The 20,424-nt window shown below is 40.0% G+C and overlaps 1 protein-coding gene across 4 annotated transcripts in view; it reads left to right on the top strand.

Moving 5' to 3' along the window:
* The window catches only part of chrm3a (cholinergic receptor, muscarinic 3a), a 79,351-nt gene that overhangs the window by 12,875 nt on the left and 46,052 nt on the right, over window positions 1-20,424 (top strand). For 2 of the 4 annotated variants that reach the window (XM_079690378.1, XM_079690379.1), the window contains exon 2: window positions 13,045-13,159. The exons of 1 other annotated variant lie outside the window; for it this stretch is intronic. Coding sequence is in view for 1 of the 3 variants with exons in the window: in XM_079690376.1 (XP_079546502.1) it covers window positions 13,050-13,123 (74 nt within the window). In the remaining 2 variants the exon portion in view is untranslated. The remainder of the gene's footprint in view (window positions 1-13,044; window positions 13,160-20,424) is intronic. One more of the 4 variants, XM_079690376.1, reaches the window with a different exon arrangement.

The following is a 20,424-nucleotide window of genomic DNA, read 5'->3' as shown; positions in this document are numbered from 1 at the left end:
AATCACTTTTTCTTTCTTTTACAAAACACATTCAAATGCCAAAGCTTTAAGATGTCATGCTAAGTTTTGTAAGTTTGTTATCATTACTTCCACACATTTTGAGCAGGAACAACAAAATACCTCAAAGAAAAGTCATTGCTGTTTCTATCTACTGTATGTACGGATGTGGTTTTAGTTTTTCTTCTTATTGTAACTACAGTATATGTCATAAATCCTACGATGCCTAGGTATAAAATATTTGAATCGTGTTGTATTGTTATGGAATCAGCTTTGAAACAGTGTCCCTATTAGGAGATTTTCTAGGGTGTTTTATAAATCCTTCGCTGCAGGGGCATGAAATCCCTTGTCGTTTAATAAGCTCAGAATTTATTCGCTGCTGTGGAACATTTTTCCAGATTTCGAGTTAAGTCTGTTATTTGCTGACAGCATTTACTTTCTCTACTACAGAAATGCATTCACATTGACTAGCGTTTCCCCTCACCTCAGACAACAGACTATAACCCTCAGTGTCATTAGCGAAACTTTGTCGTGACAACGCTCAATGCAGCCATCAGTCAGTGACAGGCCGAGACCCGACCTAACACGACTCCTGTCCAAACAGCGAGGTCATTCGATCTCTGCTCCTGCCTCATCCATCAGAAGGACGTATGCAGATGGCTCGTGATGCGTGCATACAGTAAGACCTCTAGACCTCCCTGGCTCTATGTTTAACCCGCTCATAAGTCCTCCTGTCTGATAAGATCGTCCATTTCAAACTTCACGTCTCTGGAGTTTGAAAGATTGTAGCATCTGTTGATGTGTTCCTTTATTTGGACATTAATCTTTGTAATACATTAACCCTAGCTCACAGGACAGGAGTGAAGTGTTAGAAGGCTGGTGCACTGGAGATTTACAAGCCCCCAACTTTTATTATTACCTAAAACATGAGTTAGACTTAATTGACTCATTCACACTTACTATCCCTTTGGGCTGTGTCAAAGACAGAGAGGAAAGGCGAAAAGGTAAAAGGAAGGGATGATATAACAGTTGTGAACTTGAACAACACTCTGACTGAAATAGAAAGTAGAGAAGCAAGACTCTAATCTGTGATGCTCCGCTGCATTTACAGCCTTGAGGTTATCCGTGGACACAGGAGATTAAGAGGTTTGTCGACTTGCATGTGCAAACCTGAAAAGAGCTTTCGTATTATTGCCCGAAGTTCTGAACCAGAGAAAAATGTTTTCTGTGTTGGACACAAACTGTTCCTAAGCTCATCATCAGTGAGAGCATTGGTGTGTCTCTTAATGGATTAGGCATGTAGTACACGTTCTGCAATTCAATAATTACAAAGAGGAGAAATATTTTCAACATGACCTAATACTTTTTTATGATGTCCTCTACATCATCAAGAACCCTGTGGACTCAAAAGACTCTCAAGTTTAGTTTTTTATACTTGTACTTAATCTTGTACCTCTGAACATATGGCAGATGTGGTGAGGACTCAAGTGACCGGCCTGGATGAAAAGAAAATGGAAAATTCATTTAGAAGAAAGCCCCAGGCTGAGCAAGCAATATATCCCATTTATAATGAATGATTACCAATGTCGACTTTTTCTGGTTTAAGATTTCTTAAGAAGTATGTCTCCAATAAAAAATTAAAAAACGTGTGGATCTGAACAGCACATTTGGCATGTCTTTTTTATTTTTTATAATGCGGTTTAACAAACCAGAGCTGCTTTTAACGGAATATGACGTGGTTATAGGAATATTTCCTATGAAGAAATGTCATGGTTGGCGTTGGATGTGTGTAAATCTATTTCCCTCCATTCCCGGCTCACTCTTTGCTTACTCTGGGCATAATGAATCATTAATTCACCGCTGTCATTTGCAGCCCACAGTCACTCTGAGCAGAATGCACTCTTGATCCAGCGGAGCAGAGAAGGAACAAAGGATTTCAGGAGCACAAGCCCTATATTCGTTTCACTCCGAACAGAAAACCATCGACCCGTTTTTACGTGTCTACATGATGGGTGTTTTCTAATAAGGATGTTTTGCTGCAGCCTCCGATGCATGTTGTTTTGATTGTGTTTTGCATTTTTCTAATTTTATTGTCGCTCCTTATTCCCCGACCTCCTGTTAATCTGAGCTTCAGGTATTTTCAGACTTTGAACAACAGATGATTTTCTGTTCCCCAGTGGGGGATACGGCATTGCTGTAGTCGGTAATTCATTATTATCCCCCCATTTTCAACAAAGTACCCTCTTAAAACATTAAGAGGATATGTGTTTTGGAATAGTTTTTCCTAACTAGTTTGACTTGTCCCCTAGGGATTACTCCCGCTGTAGCCATGGGAAATATTTAAAAAAAAAAACTTTGTTTAATAGCTTTAAAGGATCAATATACACTTTATACAGCTGTAACAACAGTGTTGCCTTTTAGAGTGCACACAAGCTAGTAAGCAAGCCACAGGGTAGTCGTATTAGTTTGCTAAAAGTAAGGACACATGGCTGATCGATTAGTAGCACAAATGTCCTGTTACTGCCTCTCTATGACAAACAATTGACCAGACGAATGTAAACATTTACATTTCAACTATATGAAAAAAGTAATTCTAACAATATCGGACTTTATACATAAAAAAATATCTGGTTCAAAATTAGTTTGTGGTATCATTTGTGGTATCTAAAAGGATAGTTCACATACAGTTTAGGAACTACTATTTTATTTGTCAAAGACACCAACAGGAACTTCTTGTGATCCTCTCTCGGATAATGAGAGTTTTATTTAGTCTGAATTGCTATTCCAAAAGATCTCATTAATACCCACTATAAATCAGAGTGTAGTTATTGTGGAGACATGAGCATGTGCCTCAACATCATTTTATTCTTGCTGGATAATAAATTGTGCCTAATGGAAAAGGTCACTGGCATCCCTACGGACAATCAGATGCGAAATTAAATGAGTCCTAGACTGAAAGATGGCTTTGAAATGTTGTTGGTCCAGCATATACTCTCGAATGACTTCCAGCTCACTGCTGATGTTTTTTAAACTCATCTGTGAGCTCCATCAAGTGAACCGTTAAAGTTAATGTTGCTTATGTTGTGGCAAACCTTTTTTAGACAAGAGAAAATGTGCAATTTCTGAAGATGTCTGCAGGTTGTCTGATAAAACAACATATCGCTCAAGTTTTTATATCACCAGCTGCGAGGCTCGGTATCTAAATCCTTCTCTCTTGTCGTTTCTGTTCTCCCTTCTGTGGTCCTGAGGAGATTCTTTTTCAGTGTGACTGCTTGACTGCTGCTTGTCTCTCTCTTTGTCACCTCCTGTGGCAGAGGCTCAGCTGTTATGTCCCCCCCCCTTGTCACACAGGCATAGAGACACAGCCAGTGTAATTGGTAATAACCCTTCAGCTGTCATAACTGTGGTTCACAGCAGATATTGGAGAAAAGTGAAGCATACCCGCTTTATCACTGGTGTTAGAACTCATGCTGCTCTGCACCCGTGTTGTTGGAGAATATATCTTTCAACCGTTTCCAGAAAAAGTGTGTTTCGTTAGTCTTTCTTTGTGGTTCTTATTTTATCTACGGGAATAATTAGCTTAAATAAACAAAATTCTGAAAATGAGCACTGCACGAATCTCGCATCTCTTCACCATCATTGCTCCGTTTTCAACATTTTCTCTCAGTGAATACGTCCCAGTCTGCTCCTCACTGTTTATGAATGACACATGTTTGTGCAGCATTATCTGGACAAATAACTTGTGTGAAGGCAAACAAATGGCCCAAAGATGTTGTTCCCATGATTTCTGAGGGCAAGTTTTCACAACACTCGTAAACTTTTGATTCTCTCTGAAGCGACCCCTTGAAAACACAAACATTTGTCATCATTATGCATGTCGAGTTGTGGCCATAGCATATTAAAAATCACCCAGCGAGCCTCACTGACAGGCTGTGTGAGAAAGACTTTCTCTTCATGTTTGTTTTTCTGAGACATACAGAGTACTCTGAAGAAGAGACATATTTTATAATAAGTTTGTTGTCCTGATGTCGTTAGCATTGCCCTTTTGCCTAACATTTTTGCTTCTCTTTTGGACTACAAAGTCTACAGGAAGTATTTCATGACTATTAACGTTAGAAATAGCTTTTGCCTGATGGAAGAACATCTTTATTTGAAAACCAAGAGTATTCTTTTGTTTTTACTGGCGCTGAAACATTGCAGTTAAATTCCTTTGTGCATGAATAATTGTTTTGGGTCCTTTTGGGACATTATAGTATAGCTTTCTTCATTTTCTCATTTGTTCGTGTCTCAGCCGAAGCTAAACGAAATTGGAATAGAGTGCAGTGTTTGGGAGTTTTGTTCTCACATTTCTGATGACCGATGGCAGGAGAGAGATGAAAGGCCTAATGTAAAAAGCCATGCATCTGCTTCTTTTCTTCTTACTACCTCCTCACCCACAGTGCATCTTTTCACAGTCATGAAAGAATGCAGGGGGGTGGGGGTCTGCCCGTCCTGGTCATATACACAGCAAACAGATGCAAAGACACGCACATACACATCCCACCTCCTCCTCTTCCCTTCCATCCTCCTACTTCATCCCTGTTTTTGTTCACCTTTTTCAAAGGTACGATACACCTAATGGGGACAACAACCTACGCAGATCTGGCTGAGTGAACACTAAGAGCTTTGAGCGTTTGGGATTTTGCATGTTTTCGTGCCACTTTGCGCTATTCGTGGTGATGGAGCCCCACTTGATGGCTTGCTAAATGGGCTGAAGAAATTCCCTCTGTGCAGCGAAGATACACATCATTTCTCAAGCAAGCTGCTTTCAATTATCCATCAAACACAAAGCTAACCATTAACATGGACTTCAATGAGAAGCGTATTTGTACACCAGCTGGATATCACACAAGAGCAGCTCGTAAACACGAATTAGGTTGTGCTTTGGTCATCTTGCCACCAGACACTGCTGGTGCAGATGATTTTTTTCTCCAGGATTTCTCCCCTGCAGTTAAAGAGAGCAGATTGTAACTGCTCCTTTTGTTTGTGTTGCTCAGTTTGTGGTCCCATTTGTCCTGATAGTTGCTTTAATTCTTTCCCCTGTGTTGATCGCACCTCCGTGCCTCACGCCTCCTCTTATGCTGCCTACCCACATTCAGAGTAGCTGGAATTGAGTTTTTGGACTGCTTCAGGAGAGATAAAAGACATGTTGCATTAGAACATCAAAGGGCCCCGGTACCCTCACCCCTTTCCACTTCCACACTCACCAAAACATGATGAGATCAAATGAACATCTAAGGTCAGTGCAGCTCCGACGGGTTAATGATGTGGAGACCGCACTCGGGTTCTTAATTCACACTCTGGGCAGATAACTACGCTCAACTCATTCAAGTCTCATCCTCAACCCAGTCTAGTCTCATGCACTTTGTACTTTGATAACCACCCGTTCATTTGAAGCATTTTATGTGAATACATTTGACTGTAATTTGTTTTGGCTTGGCTAAGATGTGTCATCATCTGACACTGTCTACTTCACCGGGATCAATTGGCTGTTCATCGCTGCGGCACAAGGTAAACGGCACATCTAAATTCAGCAGTTGTGTGAACTATTCTGCAATACCGATTTCACATTGGATGTATTTCACAGTGAACATTTGATCTTTTCCTGAGACCTTTTCACCAAGGTCTAACTGTTTCTTCTTCTTTTTTTATCATAAATCTCTCTACATGATATTCCCTATTTATCTAAGACTTTGTAACGAGCTATTCTTTTGTAGTAATTCAACTATATTATACCCTGACATCTTTTACATCTCTCCTTGTCACTTTATAAGTGGAGTGGGGGGTTTTCAGTGTGGAGCTGTCCCCTCAATGTATAGAGATGTATATGAAGCTTTCATTTCCGGCCCTACAAGACGGATTGTAATCCACTGACCTCGACTGAGTGAAGTCAGCTAAACACAGGAAAGTGTGTTTGTCTCCGTGTGTTTGCATGCCCCAATTCAACAGAGAAGATGTATTTATATTGCAATGTGTAATATTCCCTAATTACAAAAGGTTTTTTATCTGAGTAGCCATTCAGCATAGATGTTGTATTTACCCAGCAGATATTAAAGGCCGCTTCAAGAGCCAGCTATTACGCGCACCTTCAGTTATCGTTGTGTTGCATCAGAGTGGCATTGTTGTCAATCCCATAACCAACACACTGTATGTAAGCTAAAGACTTGGCCTGGATGCAAAGGCCATAGATAATACAATGTTTTCTTTTATGTATATCTTTGACTGCTTCGTCGTAAAAGGAGGTTTAATTTATTTGAATCATGCATTTTTTAACATTAATGCTGCTGGTTTGCAGTCAATTCATAAAATAAATAACTGAAGGATTTGTCTGAATGATGACGAACAGCTTCCGACAACATCGATAACTTTCATTCATTTGCCGTGTAGACTAATATATGAAAAGATGTGTCTATTTGAGAGTGCAAAGCAGTTGCCTTTTAGAATTTTAGTGGCTCTATGACCCTTGTGTTTATTTTTGGATCACAGATTGGGCTTTTGAAAGAGCTTGTCGGCTGTCTAGTACTCCATTTTTTTAGGGGTCAAAAAAGGCTGTTCTGCCGTCAGTGTTGATGTCTGAAAACAAAGATTGAATGAATCTTTTCTTAAGATTGTCTCTGACAGCGAAGAAAATGTCTCGGTGCAGAACGCTTTTGGCACATTTTCACAGCCATTCTGTTTTTCTCTTGTTCCTCTTTACTTGATAACATACACAGCAAATGACAGTGTTGCAATTCGCTTTCAATGTTTTTAACTCAAAGCGGGTGATTTTTTACATATCTGACAGACCTGAATGGCACTTGCCAAAAGTAGTACTTGTCCTCAGATAACTACATCTATTCATTGATTTTAAAGTGGAAATGGCTTTGCCCTCTTCTAAGCATGTTTGTATCAATCCGCTATTGCTGTCTCTTTCATTTCATCTTCAACCCTGATCTTTTTCCTTCCTTCACAGCCTCATGAGCTTCATACAGTGGCTGCTTCACTTCCATCTGTTTCCCAATCCATTTGGACTCATTTCCTGCCAATTGGTTCACCTCCATGGGCTAAGGCTCATTTAACAGGAAGCATCGCATGTTGAGCTCATCAGCTGTAGTAATGGTGATCAGTCTGTGAACCTCTCCGAGTCACAGAAGCTTGCATGGAGTTTGGCCATTCGATTGAACTTTTGGATGAAGCTTTACAAAACCCCTGAGGCAGGGTGTGCGTGTGTGTGTGTGTGTGTGGGGGGGGAATTGCAGATGGCTCACAGATTTACGCCATGTCTGTGGTAAGTTAGGAGCATGCTTTCTGTTAGGGTGATGCGCTGTGATCTGCGTACAGGGTGCATTTTAATTGCAAAATCGCGTGCTTCTGTTTGCCCCACACACCGTCCTCCCAGTTCAGCAAATATCATCTCATCATTTTATTGGCACTTAAACACTGTAAAATATGTTACCATCATGCAATTCCTTGAGACTGGCACCAACATGACGCCTATCTAATCTCTATAAACAGTAATGTCTCACCTAACAGAATTATTATCACCCATATTTCTCTCTGTTAAGCTGCTGTCCTTAACCGAGCCCTCTTCTTGAGTTCATGCGCTTCCCTGAGTGCAACAGAAGGCTTACGGAAGAAGCTAAAATGTGTCCTCCCTGATGTGCCACAAAGATTTTTCTTTTATCTCATACATTTTACAGTTAGTTTTAGCTGGCAGGGTGGTGACAGACTGTTGATCTGGAGACAGCAGAGCAGCCCTGCTGGTCAGAGAGCTGCACGTACACCTCTCACACAGGCTTCATACACTGAGGAGAAATATGTGGACTGTTGGCAGTTTTCTAAAGGTTGTATTTGGGTTAAGCCGTTTCAGGCCACTTTGATAGCCTGCAGTTGAGTTTCCCGGCTGACATGCATAAACCAATTAACAGAATATCCTCGTCCACCTTTGTGTCTGGAAAGGTCCATTAGCACAATAATTCTCCACTGAGCAGTAGGTGTGACTGAAATGTGCTTCCTCTGCTTTCCAGTGCATAAACTGCTTACATATTTACGAAAGCACAGAGAAATCTTAGACAAGTGTTTTTGTTGCAGACATGTCCCTAGGCAGATGTAGTCTAAGATGGCTTCCAAATTACAGGTTGAAGCTCTTGTCTTCAGAGAACGCATGTACAGTGGGGCAAAAAAGTATTTAGTCAGCCACCAATTGTGCAAGTTCTCCCACTTAAAAAGATGAGAGAGGCCTGTAATTTTTATCCTAGGTATGCCCTCAACTATGAGAGACAAAATGAGAAAAACAAATCCAGAACATCACATTGTCTGATTTTTAAAGAATCTATTTGCAAATTATGGTGTAAAATAAGTATTTGGTCACCTACAAACAAACAAGATTTCTGTCTCTCACAGACCTGTAACTTCTTCTTTAAGAGCCTCCTCTGTCCTCCACTTGTTAACTGTATTAATGGCACCTGTTTGAACTCGTTATCAGTATAAAAGACACCTGTCCACAACCTCAAACAGTCACACTCCAAACTCCACTATGGCCAAGACCAAAGGGCTGTCAAAGGACACCAGAAACAAAATTGTAGACCTGCACCAGGCTGGGAAGACTGAATCTGCAATAGGTAAGCAGCTTGGTGTGAAGAAATCAACTGTGGGAGCAATTATTAGAAAATGGAAGACATACAAGACCACTGATAATCTCCCTCGATCTGGGGCTCCACGCAAGATCTAACCCCGTGGGGTCAAAATGATCACAAGAACGGTGAGCAAAAATCCCAGAACCACACGGGGGGACCTAGTCAATGACCTGCAGAGAGCTGGGACCAAAGTAACAAAGGCTACCATCAGTAACACACTACGCCGTCAGGGACTCAAATCCTGCAGTGCCAGACGTGTCCCCCTGCTTAAGCCAGTACATGTCCAGGCCCGTCTGAAGTTTGCTAGAGAGCATTTAGATGATCCAGAAGAGGATTGGGAGAATGTCATATGGTCAGATGAAACCAAAATAGAACTTTTGGGTAAAAACTCAACTAGACGTGTTTGGAGGAGAAAGAATGCTGAGTTGCATCCAAAGAACACCATACCTACTGTGAAACATGGGGGTGGAAACATCATGCTTTGGGGCTGTTTTTCTGCAAAGGGACCAGGACGACTGATCCGTGTAAAGTAAAGAATGAATGGGGCCATGTATCGTGAGATTTTGAGTGACAACCTCCTTCCATCAGCAAGGGCATTGAAGATGAAACGTGGCTGGGTCTTTCAGCATGACAATGATCCCAAACACACCGCCCGGGCAACGAAGGAGTGGCTTCGTAAGAAGCATTTCAAGGTCCTGGAGTGGCCTAGCCAGTCTCCAGATCTCAACCCCATAGAAAATCTTTGGAGGGAGTTGAAAGTCCGTGTTGCCCAGCGACAGCCCCAAAACATCACAGCTCTAGAGGAGATCTGCATGGAGGAATGGACCAAAATACCAGCAACAGTGTGTGAAAACCTTGTGAAGACTTACAGAAAACGTTTGACCTCTGTCATTGCCAACAAAGGGTATATAACAAAGTAATGAGATGAACTTTTGTTATTGACCAAATACTTATTTTCCACCATAATTTGCAAATAAATTCTTTAAAAACCAGACAATGAGATTTTCTGTATTTTTTTTCTCATTTTGTCTCTCATAGTTGAGGTATACCTAGGATAAAAATTACAGGCCTCTCATCTTTTTAAGTGGGAGAACTTGCACAATTGGTGGCTGACTAAATACTTTTTTGCCCCACAGTATGTGAGAAAACTGTCTTTCTTCACAGCGATTATAGCAAATCCAAATGTGGTTTTAATCACTCTGGGTCCTCACAGAGCAGAGCCGTGGTGTCTGCACGCTGCACATGAAGTAGCCACTCTTATCAGTGGGAGCGGATGGAGAGCATCCAACTGAGAGACTCAGTCTGGCTCCATGTATGTCATAAGTAAGAGGATGACCTTGGCTTAATCTCAGCTGCAGTTCAACCGTAAGAAACACATACTTTCCGTCCTTTTGTCTCCGTTTTTTTTTAATATGTCTATCTTAACTTTCTCTCTCACTCTCACACACACACTCACACACACACACACACACACACACACACACACACACACACACACACACACACACACACACACACACACACACACACACACACACACACACACACACACAGTAACTGTCGTGCTTCTCGCATTCTTTATGCATACTTACTGCTGGAGACAACATATACTCCTCCACACCATCAATTCAATTAAAAGAAAAACATTTGTGGCACAGAGCAGAGGCTCTTGCAAAGTCCTTACAAGCAGGTGATTAGATACTGAGTCATTTCAAGTTACCGTTACCGTGGTGAAACAAATGAAGTATTTGCTTAAAGGTTAAGATGATGCTTGATAATTTATATCAGGAGTAGACTCGGTAAAACATTCTTCTCCTTTTGCATAAGCATTCAAAGAAGTTAAAACCCCCTTTTTATCGTGGCCCAACAGAACTTGCAGGTCCTAAATCAACTCGACACTGGGTGTTTGAGTCAAATAAGATAGGTCGTGAAAGACATTAATCAAGGGCAGGTTTCCTGTGTAGTTCTCGCTTTGTAGCACCCGCCCGGCAGGATAAGCAGTCAGTGAAAGGTGATACCAATGTATTTTCGGCCAATAAATGTGAAGAGCTTTGCTAGAAGATTTATATTGGAGTATAGCTGGGTGAGATAAGGGACCGCACTTAAGAGAAGGAGAGAAGTGTGACTGTGAGTCAGTGTCATGAGATTTGAAGTGTTTAATCCTCAAAATCCAACCTATCATGTTGAAGTTGTTGCCTCAGTGGTTTCTTTTGTGTACCACTGTGGCCCTGTGGTGCAATGTTGGCCTGAGGAGGATGTAGACTCCACTTCGCCTCCTTTAATAAACAGGAAGTCACCAGGTGGTTCTTTTCACCTTGCACCAACAAGTTTTACTGCAGCTAAATGTGGGCTGGGATTTACTTTCTTTTTGTAAGTTTATACTTGGCCTGATTATAAAAGAAGTGTTCACAAAGGGGATATTCATGCATCACAACATTAATAGGTGTTGGACCATGCAACTGCATCACACAAACAGTAGCTTACTGATAAATGTTTTTGGAGTATAAGATGTAAAGTGGAATATGGTGAAAACACAAAATATTTGAAATTAGCGTACTTTAAATAACGAAAGATAAGCAAAATCTGAAATATTTGATTCCTAGCTGCATGAAAACCAAAGAAACTCATATATTTCTCCATGCATTAAAGTATTCAATTGACACAGACAGAAGTTAATATCTTCCTTGTTCTTGTAAAACTGTAATTTTAGTATGAATTCTGCAGTGTGTCATACGTTTCTTTTCATAGTTAAAATCTCAAGATTTGAACACATTTGAAAACACACACTTCTTCTCAAACTGTACTTCTATAGTTGCCTCCAGACCCAAACATGTTTTTAATCTGAGTGCATGCCCTTGTGTCTGGTGTAACAATTATTATATTATTACATGTAACAAAGTTTACCGATTAAACACTATTTTTTCTTTTCATATAGCTCCCAGTTGCAATCTGAAAAAAGAGCTTTTCAAGATGTTCTTCTTCCGAAATATTCACTGTGAGACTGAGCGCTAAAGCTTATATAATTACTTGACCTTTTATCTGTTACATTAAAGGAGGGGCCCTCGCATGTACTGTATGACACATTTCAGTTTCAAATTGCTGAGCTTTTGTACATCTACATTCACACTCTATCAGGATAATTACCATTTCATACCATTGTGGGAAGAGCCTCCTCATTCACAGGGTATTACATGCAAATTGAGACTCTGATCAAGCCCGTTTTCAGATATAAAGTGGAAACTTGAAAATGGTAATTGTCTCGTTCAGTTCTCTTTATGTCTCACTCGAGAACGCCCCTGCAGACTCAGCTAAATGTGGAGCAGATAGGCTAAGTAAGCGAGGTCGTCCATATTAGGATGAAGTACTCCATCTTGTTGGGATGCCTTTTTATACAAAGCAAGAAAACAGTCGTGGATTTTTATTTAAATTAGTTTGATCTTTATGCAGCAAGTGAAAATGTCAGTGTTACAAAGAGAATCGTCCTTGCCCCGAAATGTCATCTAACTCCCCATTACAACAGAAATGCTTCCTCGACTGACCTTTAAGGTATCATTTGTAAGTATAACACGAAAAGGAAACCAGGGTGCTCATTTGTTTCCTAAAACTGTAAGGGGGAATGAATTGTTTGGATATTAATACTGACTCCTTGTCTTCACCGCCCTCCAATCTGGCACTCTTTACATTTACCCGTCCAACCCAGCAATGACTTCCGTTATTAATAATAGCCTTTTCAGTCTTGGATCCGCTCCACTAGCTTTGATTATTTTTGAAAAGAGGCTAAATGTTTTTGTTTTAAATAGTACATTCATATTTGTCTTCTAAGACTTGCTTTAATGAGCTCTCATAAGGTCTGCTTCCTTAGCCCCTGGCTAGATCCAGTTCTGTGCAGCAGGCAACTACTAGACCAAGACTATATAAGGCATGAACACTTCCCGAGTCATGAAGACATGCCATTCTTCCCTTTGACAGATATTATCCAGTGGGGAATGGAAGCTACACTACCCAAGTAGATCCTTGATTAAAACATATTGCATAAAGAAATAATTGAACACTGCTGCAAATGGAAAGGTAGATTACTGAGAGCAATATGAGCTTTTTTGGCAGCGACACACAAGAAGATATACAAATTAGTGGCTGACTAATGACCTTTGGCTCTACTGTAAAAGGCTACATGTATGTTTCATGGAGAGAATGAGAAGTCATTTTTGGCTGAAACGTTAATGACGTGTCGTGATGTGTTTTTCCAACTGTTGAAGCTTGCCTGTCGTTTGAAAAGCTAAAAAATATAGCGAGCTTTAGGTGTTAGACTTCCTAATTTGGACTCATCCTCTTAAACTGTTTGCCTTTTTCTCTCCTTCTCCCTCTGCCCCATTGCTCCCTGTCTGCCTCCCAGACACCATGACCCGCTCGGAGGAGGATAATCTTGCACCCGCAGTAGACATCATGGACACCGAAAGGCACTCCGCTGAAAGGTGACCTCCAGACACTTCACCTCCCCAAAACATTTGGTGAGTTAAGAGCAAGAGCATCTCTTCTCGTATTCACAAATGACACCATCTTCCCCCTTCTGTCAGCATTTGGCACAAAGTGCATCTCCAAGCTCAATGTGCATGTTAAAGTAGACATTTTAAATGAAGTCCTCTAAAACAGAACCATATCTAATTTATTTTTCTTGGCTTTTATCAGTGATATCTTTGAAAAGAAAAAGTTCCCCCCTGAATCATTAATCCACTCATCCAACTTTAGGACATGCCATTTTCTCCTTTGCCCAATATGTTGATAACTACTGTAGTCAGGATAAAAATACAAAAACGAGGCTTCATTTCTAAATTAAGTGTGTGTGAGCAGTGTTGGGTGTAACATGTTACAAAAGTAGCGGAGTTACAGTAATGTATTACTTTTTGCTGTAACAAAGTAATGTAACGCATTACTAATGAAATTTGGGTAATATACTACCCGTTACAATTCACAGTTACAACACATTTTAACCCGAAATTAAATGGTGTTTTGTCTTTTAAGAACTCACTAACATCGCGAGACATTCCGACACCGGGTAGATGTAGATTAGTAAACCTGATGTTTACCCTTCAGGCTCATCAAGATCCCTCCGCTTCGCGTCGGTTCCCTGATCAGCCTGTCGGGTGTTCCTTTCCCCATAATGACCGCCTCGCTGCACATTGTCCCGCTTATTACACGGCCATATACTAAACAAACTACAGAGCCCATTCCGTGTTCCTGTTATTGTTTACTTCCTCTCTGCCTTCTTCTGGTGATTTATCTGACGTCCAGCGCTCCGTCTTCTAACCTCTTTTCCTTTCTCTTTCTTGATCCTCCTTAGCAACCTTCATTATAGTCCTTGACAGCGGTCTGTACTGTATTAACAACGTGTCACATGTTAAGAATTTACAATCAGAATCGAGTATTCAACTAAGCCGTGTAATAAAAGTTGTTAGTAGCCTTAATGGCCTACACAGCTGTTATGCTATACCACATTGCCCTTCACTGGATGTATAACGAGCTGCACTAAACTACATGTTAGCATTCAAAATACCTAGCCATTCTTTTGCAGTTATTTTTGGTAGAGTAACTCAAAAGTAATATAAAAGTAGTGTAACTCATTACATTTCAGAGACAGTGATATTGTAATGTAACTTAAAAAAGACAGTAATAAGTCATATGTACTGTATTACATTTTGGAAGTAACTTGCCCAACACTGTGTGTGAAAAACCTATCATGACGGGGATTGATCAGACATCAAAGACCTTAATATTCTCAATGCATGTGTTTCATGATGGCCCGTCCTCTCTGTTAAATGGAGTAAAGTGCTGTATAAATGCAGTCCATTTACCAAATTGCTGTCTATATCCACTCTGAGGGAGTAAATGAGGCGGCCATTATTCTATTTTTTCATTGTCAGGGTTCCAATTAGAAAGATAAAAACGACAACAAATGTTCTTGCACATCACTACATCGAATCACCCTTCTCTGTCTATGGCACTCAGCCCTAACCCTATTGTTCCTAGTGAAGAATTTAACAAAATCAATCTTAGCATTTCATTCTCACGAACTTCCTTCTTTAGCTGGGTACTGAAGCTTGAGGTTCACTACATGGTGTATTTTTGTGGAATTGTTGTTGTTGCTGCAGATAAATACACACTTGGCTTCCACACATTGCAGGAAGGTTTATGTGGGATGGACTCAAAATATACTATTATGCACATATTCATCATAATTATGGGACATGTCAGCTTGTGCAACAGCGAGGCTCGGTGATGTGTTTTTACAGTAGTCGGTTTTTGGGCAACATTGGAGGTCTATGCTTGTTTGGCTACAGAGGCAGTGCTATTTAATGGGCTGATTTCAGTGTTGGGCTTTGTTCAAAATAAGAACAATATATAGAACATAAACCTTACTTAAACCTTTCGTTAAATCAGAGAAAGAGAGAACCCTGTGTCTCATCCATAAAGCCAATAAAATAAAATGTACCCATGATGTACAATCGGTGGTGAATCTTGTCTCATGATAATTTGGATGCACATTCCAGGCAGTTTGTTATTAGCATAAACCAAGGTCCATATAGGGAAGCAGCACTCAGTGGAGGGTGCTAACCATCTGTAAGTTATTATCTGCAGAAACTAAATATCAGCGCACAAAAATTAAAATAAACAAACATAATATTGAAAATAGCCTGAAAAAACAACCACAATACCGAAACACTAATCCTACTTCCACTACTGCAACTAATAATACATGTGATCTTTAATAATATGCAACGTGATCAGGGGCCGTAATACATACAGTAAATGGCCTGTAGTAATGTCAGCTTTGCTGCATGAACACAATGTATGTGTGATTTGATTGAGACGAGGGGTTTGATTTTGAAGGAGAACCAGTGAAATGTTGAAGACAGTGTATTAGCACAGCAGGAGGCCGACAGGCAGGTCTTTAGAAACTAAAATAGATATGCGTGTCAGAGACATGGCATGATGGTTGTACGGCCTGAAATTACACTTGTGACCTGGCAGCGGACATAATGGCATCCAGGCCCTGCATTTCTGTTTTATAATCAAGTATGGCAAAGATCCTACACACATGTAACACACACGTACATGTAAAGGACAGGTTTTTACTTGGGGGGTGAAAACAAAAAAGGAATAATATTTAATATGTTTGTTGTGTGCTGTAGGTTAGGCTTTTGTATTGATCCATAGCCTAAATCTTGCATCAAAACTTTAGTTTTTTGAGTGTCCCTGACCACAAATAATCTTTTGCATTCTCTGTGGTCCTTATATTCTGAATGAAAACAAAATGGAGAGAGTTTTAAAGCTATACACTTTTTTTTAAAGCGACACATTTCCTGAGAGAAACAATGCTGATTTTGTATGTACACAGTGCATCCTGTGGCAAAGCTTTTTCTCTGATAAAATACAGAATTCAATTCAACTCATCCACAAAAAACGTTACTATTAAACGTAGCCGTTGGCGTGAGTGCTTCTTTATGGAAATCATGTTTGCACTGAGGCAGTGATTGATAGCAGACTTGCATCCATATGAGAGTAAATAACCTCAGGCTATAATCAATGCAATCTATGTAAATGGAACAAACACAAGAAAAGGCATGGAAACCCAGCAAACATTTATAAAAAAAAATATTTTACGAGCAAAAGACAAGGCTCATTAGTCAGGGGAAAAAAGGAAGCATAGGCTCAGTGTAGAGGATCCATATAGCGTTCAGTGGGTTTACAGTTTGTCACCCAGTGTATTTATGAATGTCCAACAGCAGGACTGGTGAAAAGCATTGGAACATTGAAAATAATTCAGTCAGCCTGCATTTAATTAGGTCCTCAGTAGCAGAAGGCACAGACATGGCTTTACTAGAGAAATGGATGAGCACATTGAGGCATGCGAGTGTAGGAAAGCACAGATAAACCATTTCTGTCATCTCATTCCTGGGAATATGATTACCTGTCTGAAATAATGTGCCAGCTCGATGCCTCTCCTATCTTATCTGTTTCATTGATAACATTGTTACATTTATTGGACTTTCATGATAGTGGCTCATAGTAAGCATTTGTTTTTCGTTTAACTGACACCCACAATTGGAGAGATCACTGGGGAAATATTTTCAACAAAGAAGTAAATACATATTCCAGAAACTTTCGGACATGACATTTGACCATCATTAAAACGTGTTCCTTTGCAGAAGTCACTGTAAACCCACGCTGCACTAGATCTAAGTTGGTCTTAATTCTTGCATGGATGCAAAATGCATCATTATGTCCAGCAAACGCTCAAATTGTTTACATTTTTGAAGCCACAAGCTGTTATATTCTGACTGTCTGTCTCTGTTGGCTCTTTCTAGCTAACCGGGGCTGTCACAGTCAAACTGATGGTTTACCACTGAGAACAAAAGGGTGAGTTATTGTGAAGAAAACCAGTGGAACTCCATTAGGCAGCAGGGTTCTGCATTACCATACTTCAAACATTTAAAAAACCTATTAAGTATTCAGCTGCAGTTCTCAGGGGCGCACACTCGCTATTACAGAATAATCCTCGACTAAGTAAGGAAATCTCTCATACAACAAGTCCACACACACACACACACACACACACACACACACACACACACACACACACACACACACACACACACACACACACACACACACACACACACACACACACACACACACACACACACACACACACATTAATCTCACTCTGCTGTAGTCTTCACCTTCCACACAGTGTTTTGATATGACTTAAACAGGATTAAGGATTTTAAAAACACTTATTTTTGTTTACAATCTCCTTAAAAACTCTCTACCAAGTTAGTATCTCAGTTCTCATTAATACTTTTTTTTTCAGCTGAAAGTGTGTAAGCCGTTGCCAAGGTTCTGTGTTTTTTAGGAATGCTAATCATGTTTTTTGGGCAGTATCCTGATCCAAGTCCTTAAATATTTATTATTTTGCAATACCAGAGTAAATATTTTATATGTATGTAACACAGTGGCACGTTGAATATTAGATGCAGTGTAGGCAAAACAGCTTGGATACAGTTTGTTTGACCGAACCATTTATTCTTCCTTTTTTTAACAATCTTCACCTATCTTTTACACTAACTCAACACAGATATTTTGTATACTATTCATTAAATGTTGATTGTCTGTTGGGTTCGTTGGAACATACTTTGGAGTGCTTTCACGTTTGTTCTAAAGTGTTTAACCAATTGCAGCGCCTGAAAAGCATGGCACTTGTGCAACTGTGGCTGAAATAGAAAGAAAGTGACTTTTGTAACTTCTTTGCTGTCATATATCCCGATATCTATGTATTTTCCATTCTTTACTGTGTAGAGCTGTTTTCACGCTTGTTATTTGATTCAGTGGACAGTGGTGAGCTTCATAAACCACAGGGGTGCTGTGATTGAGTCCTGTGGGTTTGAGGTGAAGCCTTTGGGGAGAGATTGAAGAAGTCATGGGTGTTAAAGAAAGGGAAAGTGGCACAGCTGCAACACTGCAGACCCATGGCTGTCATATTTGTCCTGATGTCAAAGCCTAAAGGTTCTGTCATGTCAAGACTGAGTTATGTCATTCTCACTAAAGTATACATAAGTGTGATATGCAATACTAATGCATCCTATAATGTCTACTGTTAACCGATGTATAATAACATACGGTAACGGTGGCTTTTGCACAGTTTTATTTATCTAGTGTTTTAAAAATGTCCCCAGTATTCACTTGTCTTTTCTCGGCTCCCTCACTCCCTCACTGAGATTTGGGGGGATGATGGTACATGATGATGTTGCTGGTAATGAATCTAATTTGGTTTCCTTCCATATTGCACAACCCTTTAGCCAAGTCCCTTTCCTGCACTTCAGCAGCTTCTCCACTGACTGCTTTGTCCAGAGGCAGCTTCTGCCCAAATTGCTGCCTCTTTCAGTCGATATGTTTGCTCCACAGCTATTTTACTTTTCTGTGATCGAGTTTTCCTGCTGCAGTAAACTTGCCCTATATGCTCAGCAGTAATCCTCTATATCTTTGGTGTTCCTGCCTTGTATTATCTGTGAACTTATTATGCCTTTCGGGCACTTCATAGATATAAGCAACACATTCTCACTCCCAACTCGGCCTACAGTATGTTGACGTTATGTCAGGTTCCCTGTCGTCACTTTCCAACGCAAATAAATAAAATAAATAAAAAATAGATATAGGCAACACATTCTCACTCCCAACTCGGCCTATGTTGACGTTCTGTCAGGGTCCCTGTCGTCCCTTTCCAACGCAAACAAATAAACAAATAAATAAACAAATAAATAAACACAAGGATAATTTTGTGTTATTGTTGAGTAAATAACAGTGTGTGGTAAAAAAGAAAATAATACAAAATTAGAAGGAAAAAAACGTTTTCAGTATTCTGAGCCCCTACTCTCCCCATAACTGACGGCAACAAAAGTCCTACATTATTCAATTAAAATAAAGAAGTAAAAACAATAAGTTTGGCTTGATATTGAGTAAGAAAAAGTTTGATAAACGCTGTGAGAATGGATCTGCGGAGAACATTTCGCCGCGATACCAACTCGTCTATTACCAACATTCAGGGAACTCAATGCAAGTCAATGGGACGCCCTGTTAGTTGAAACTCGACGCTAAAGGGCCCTCCCTTGCACTGTTGGAAAGTGACAACAGGGACCCTGATATAACGTCAACAGCCGAGTTGGGAGTGAGAATGTGTTGATATAGGGGAAGTATTTTCCTGTACAAAGCTATACTACTTAGACTTTCTAAACTCTCCATCATCCCTATCTTTGATATTTATATAACGCATATGACTGCACAATCCAAAGAAAGCCAACATTATCAACATATATTTATGTTAGAAATTGTGAGCTACAGTATAGAAACTGTCTACTCGCCTTATTCTGCCTTATCTCTGGATGATTGTCTTCATTTACAGCAACATCATAGCACATTTTAAAAGGTGTTCATACTGTAAGCTTAAATTATGTGTTGGCGGTCTTTTTTTTGTACTTAGCAATTTTTGCTTGCCAGGTAAAGTAATAACTGTGAATACTGGATGGTTACAGCTTCCATTTGCAGGTTATGTATTGTTCATTTTGTATGAGGGGACGTTTTAGCACATGGACTTGAGTCACTCTGTCTTAACAACCTTCTTCCACCCACTTATAAGTTGTTATGTCCATACCTATATTATGCCCATCGTGAAAGCTAAAGGCACTTTCCTAATCTTAAGAAACATTTATTTGAATAATACCTTTAAGACCGACAATATTTTTGGTTTTTTTTCCCTCACTTCCATTTTTTGCTCCTACGCCTCCCACCACAAAATTCTCTTGTTTTATTATCCTTCCTACTTCAGCTGCCAGAACACACAGTCCCATACCTGCTGAAGACAGTGTCCAGATGTATCTCTCCACTTTTTCTCCTGTGGCATAAATATATTTTTATGTGGTGGCTTTCGATTCATGCAGCTCCTCAGTCAACCCACAGACATGTTATTCTGCGGTTGTGGAATGCATCGATGGAAACAGTTCTGTAGTCTAACCTCTGTACAGTGCATGGCTGCAATATTTATTACCTTCTATACACAATCCCCTCTCTTGGGACCCTTCATACATCTTAACGTATACCTGCTACACATTCCTTTTTGTTGGCTATCATGGATTTAGCTGTAGGTGTTTATAGCATGAAATGTTTTTCTACGGGAAACACAACTTGGAAATAAAGAAATCACTACTGCTCAAATCTGGATGAA

The sequence above is a fragment of the Notothenia rossii genome, assembly GCF_949606895.1.
Source record: "Notothenia rossii genome assembly, chromosome: 6".
NCBI classification, from domain to species: Eukaryota; Metazoa; Chordata; class Actinopteri; order Perciformes; family Nototheniidae; genus Notothenia; species Notothenia rossii.
The sequence above is the reverse complement of the archived record's forward strand: the minus strand, read 5'-3'. Positions and strand labels throughout refer to the sequence as shown.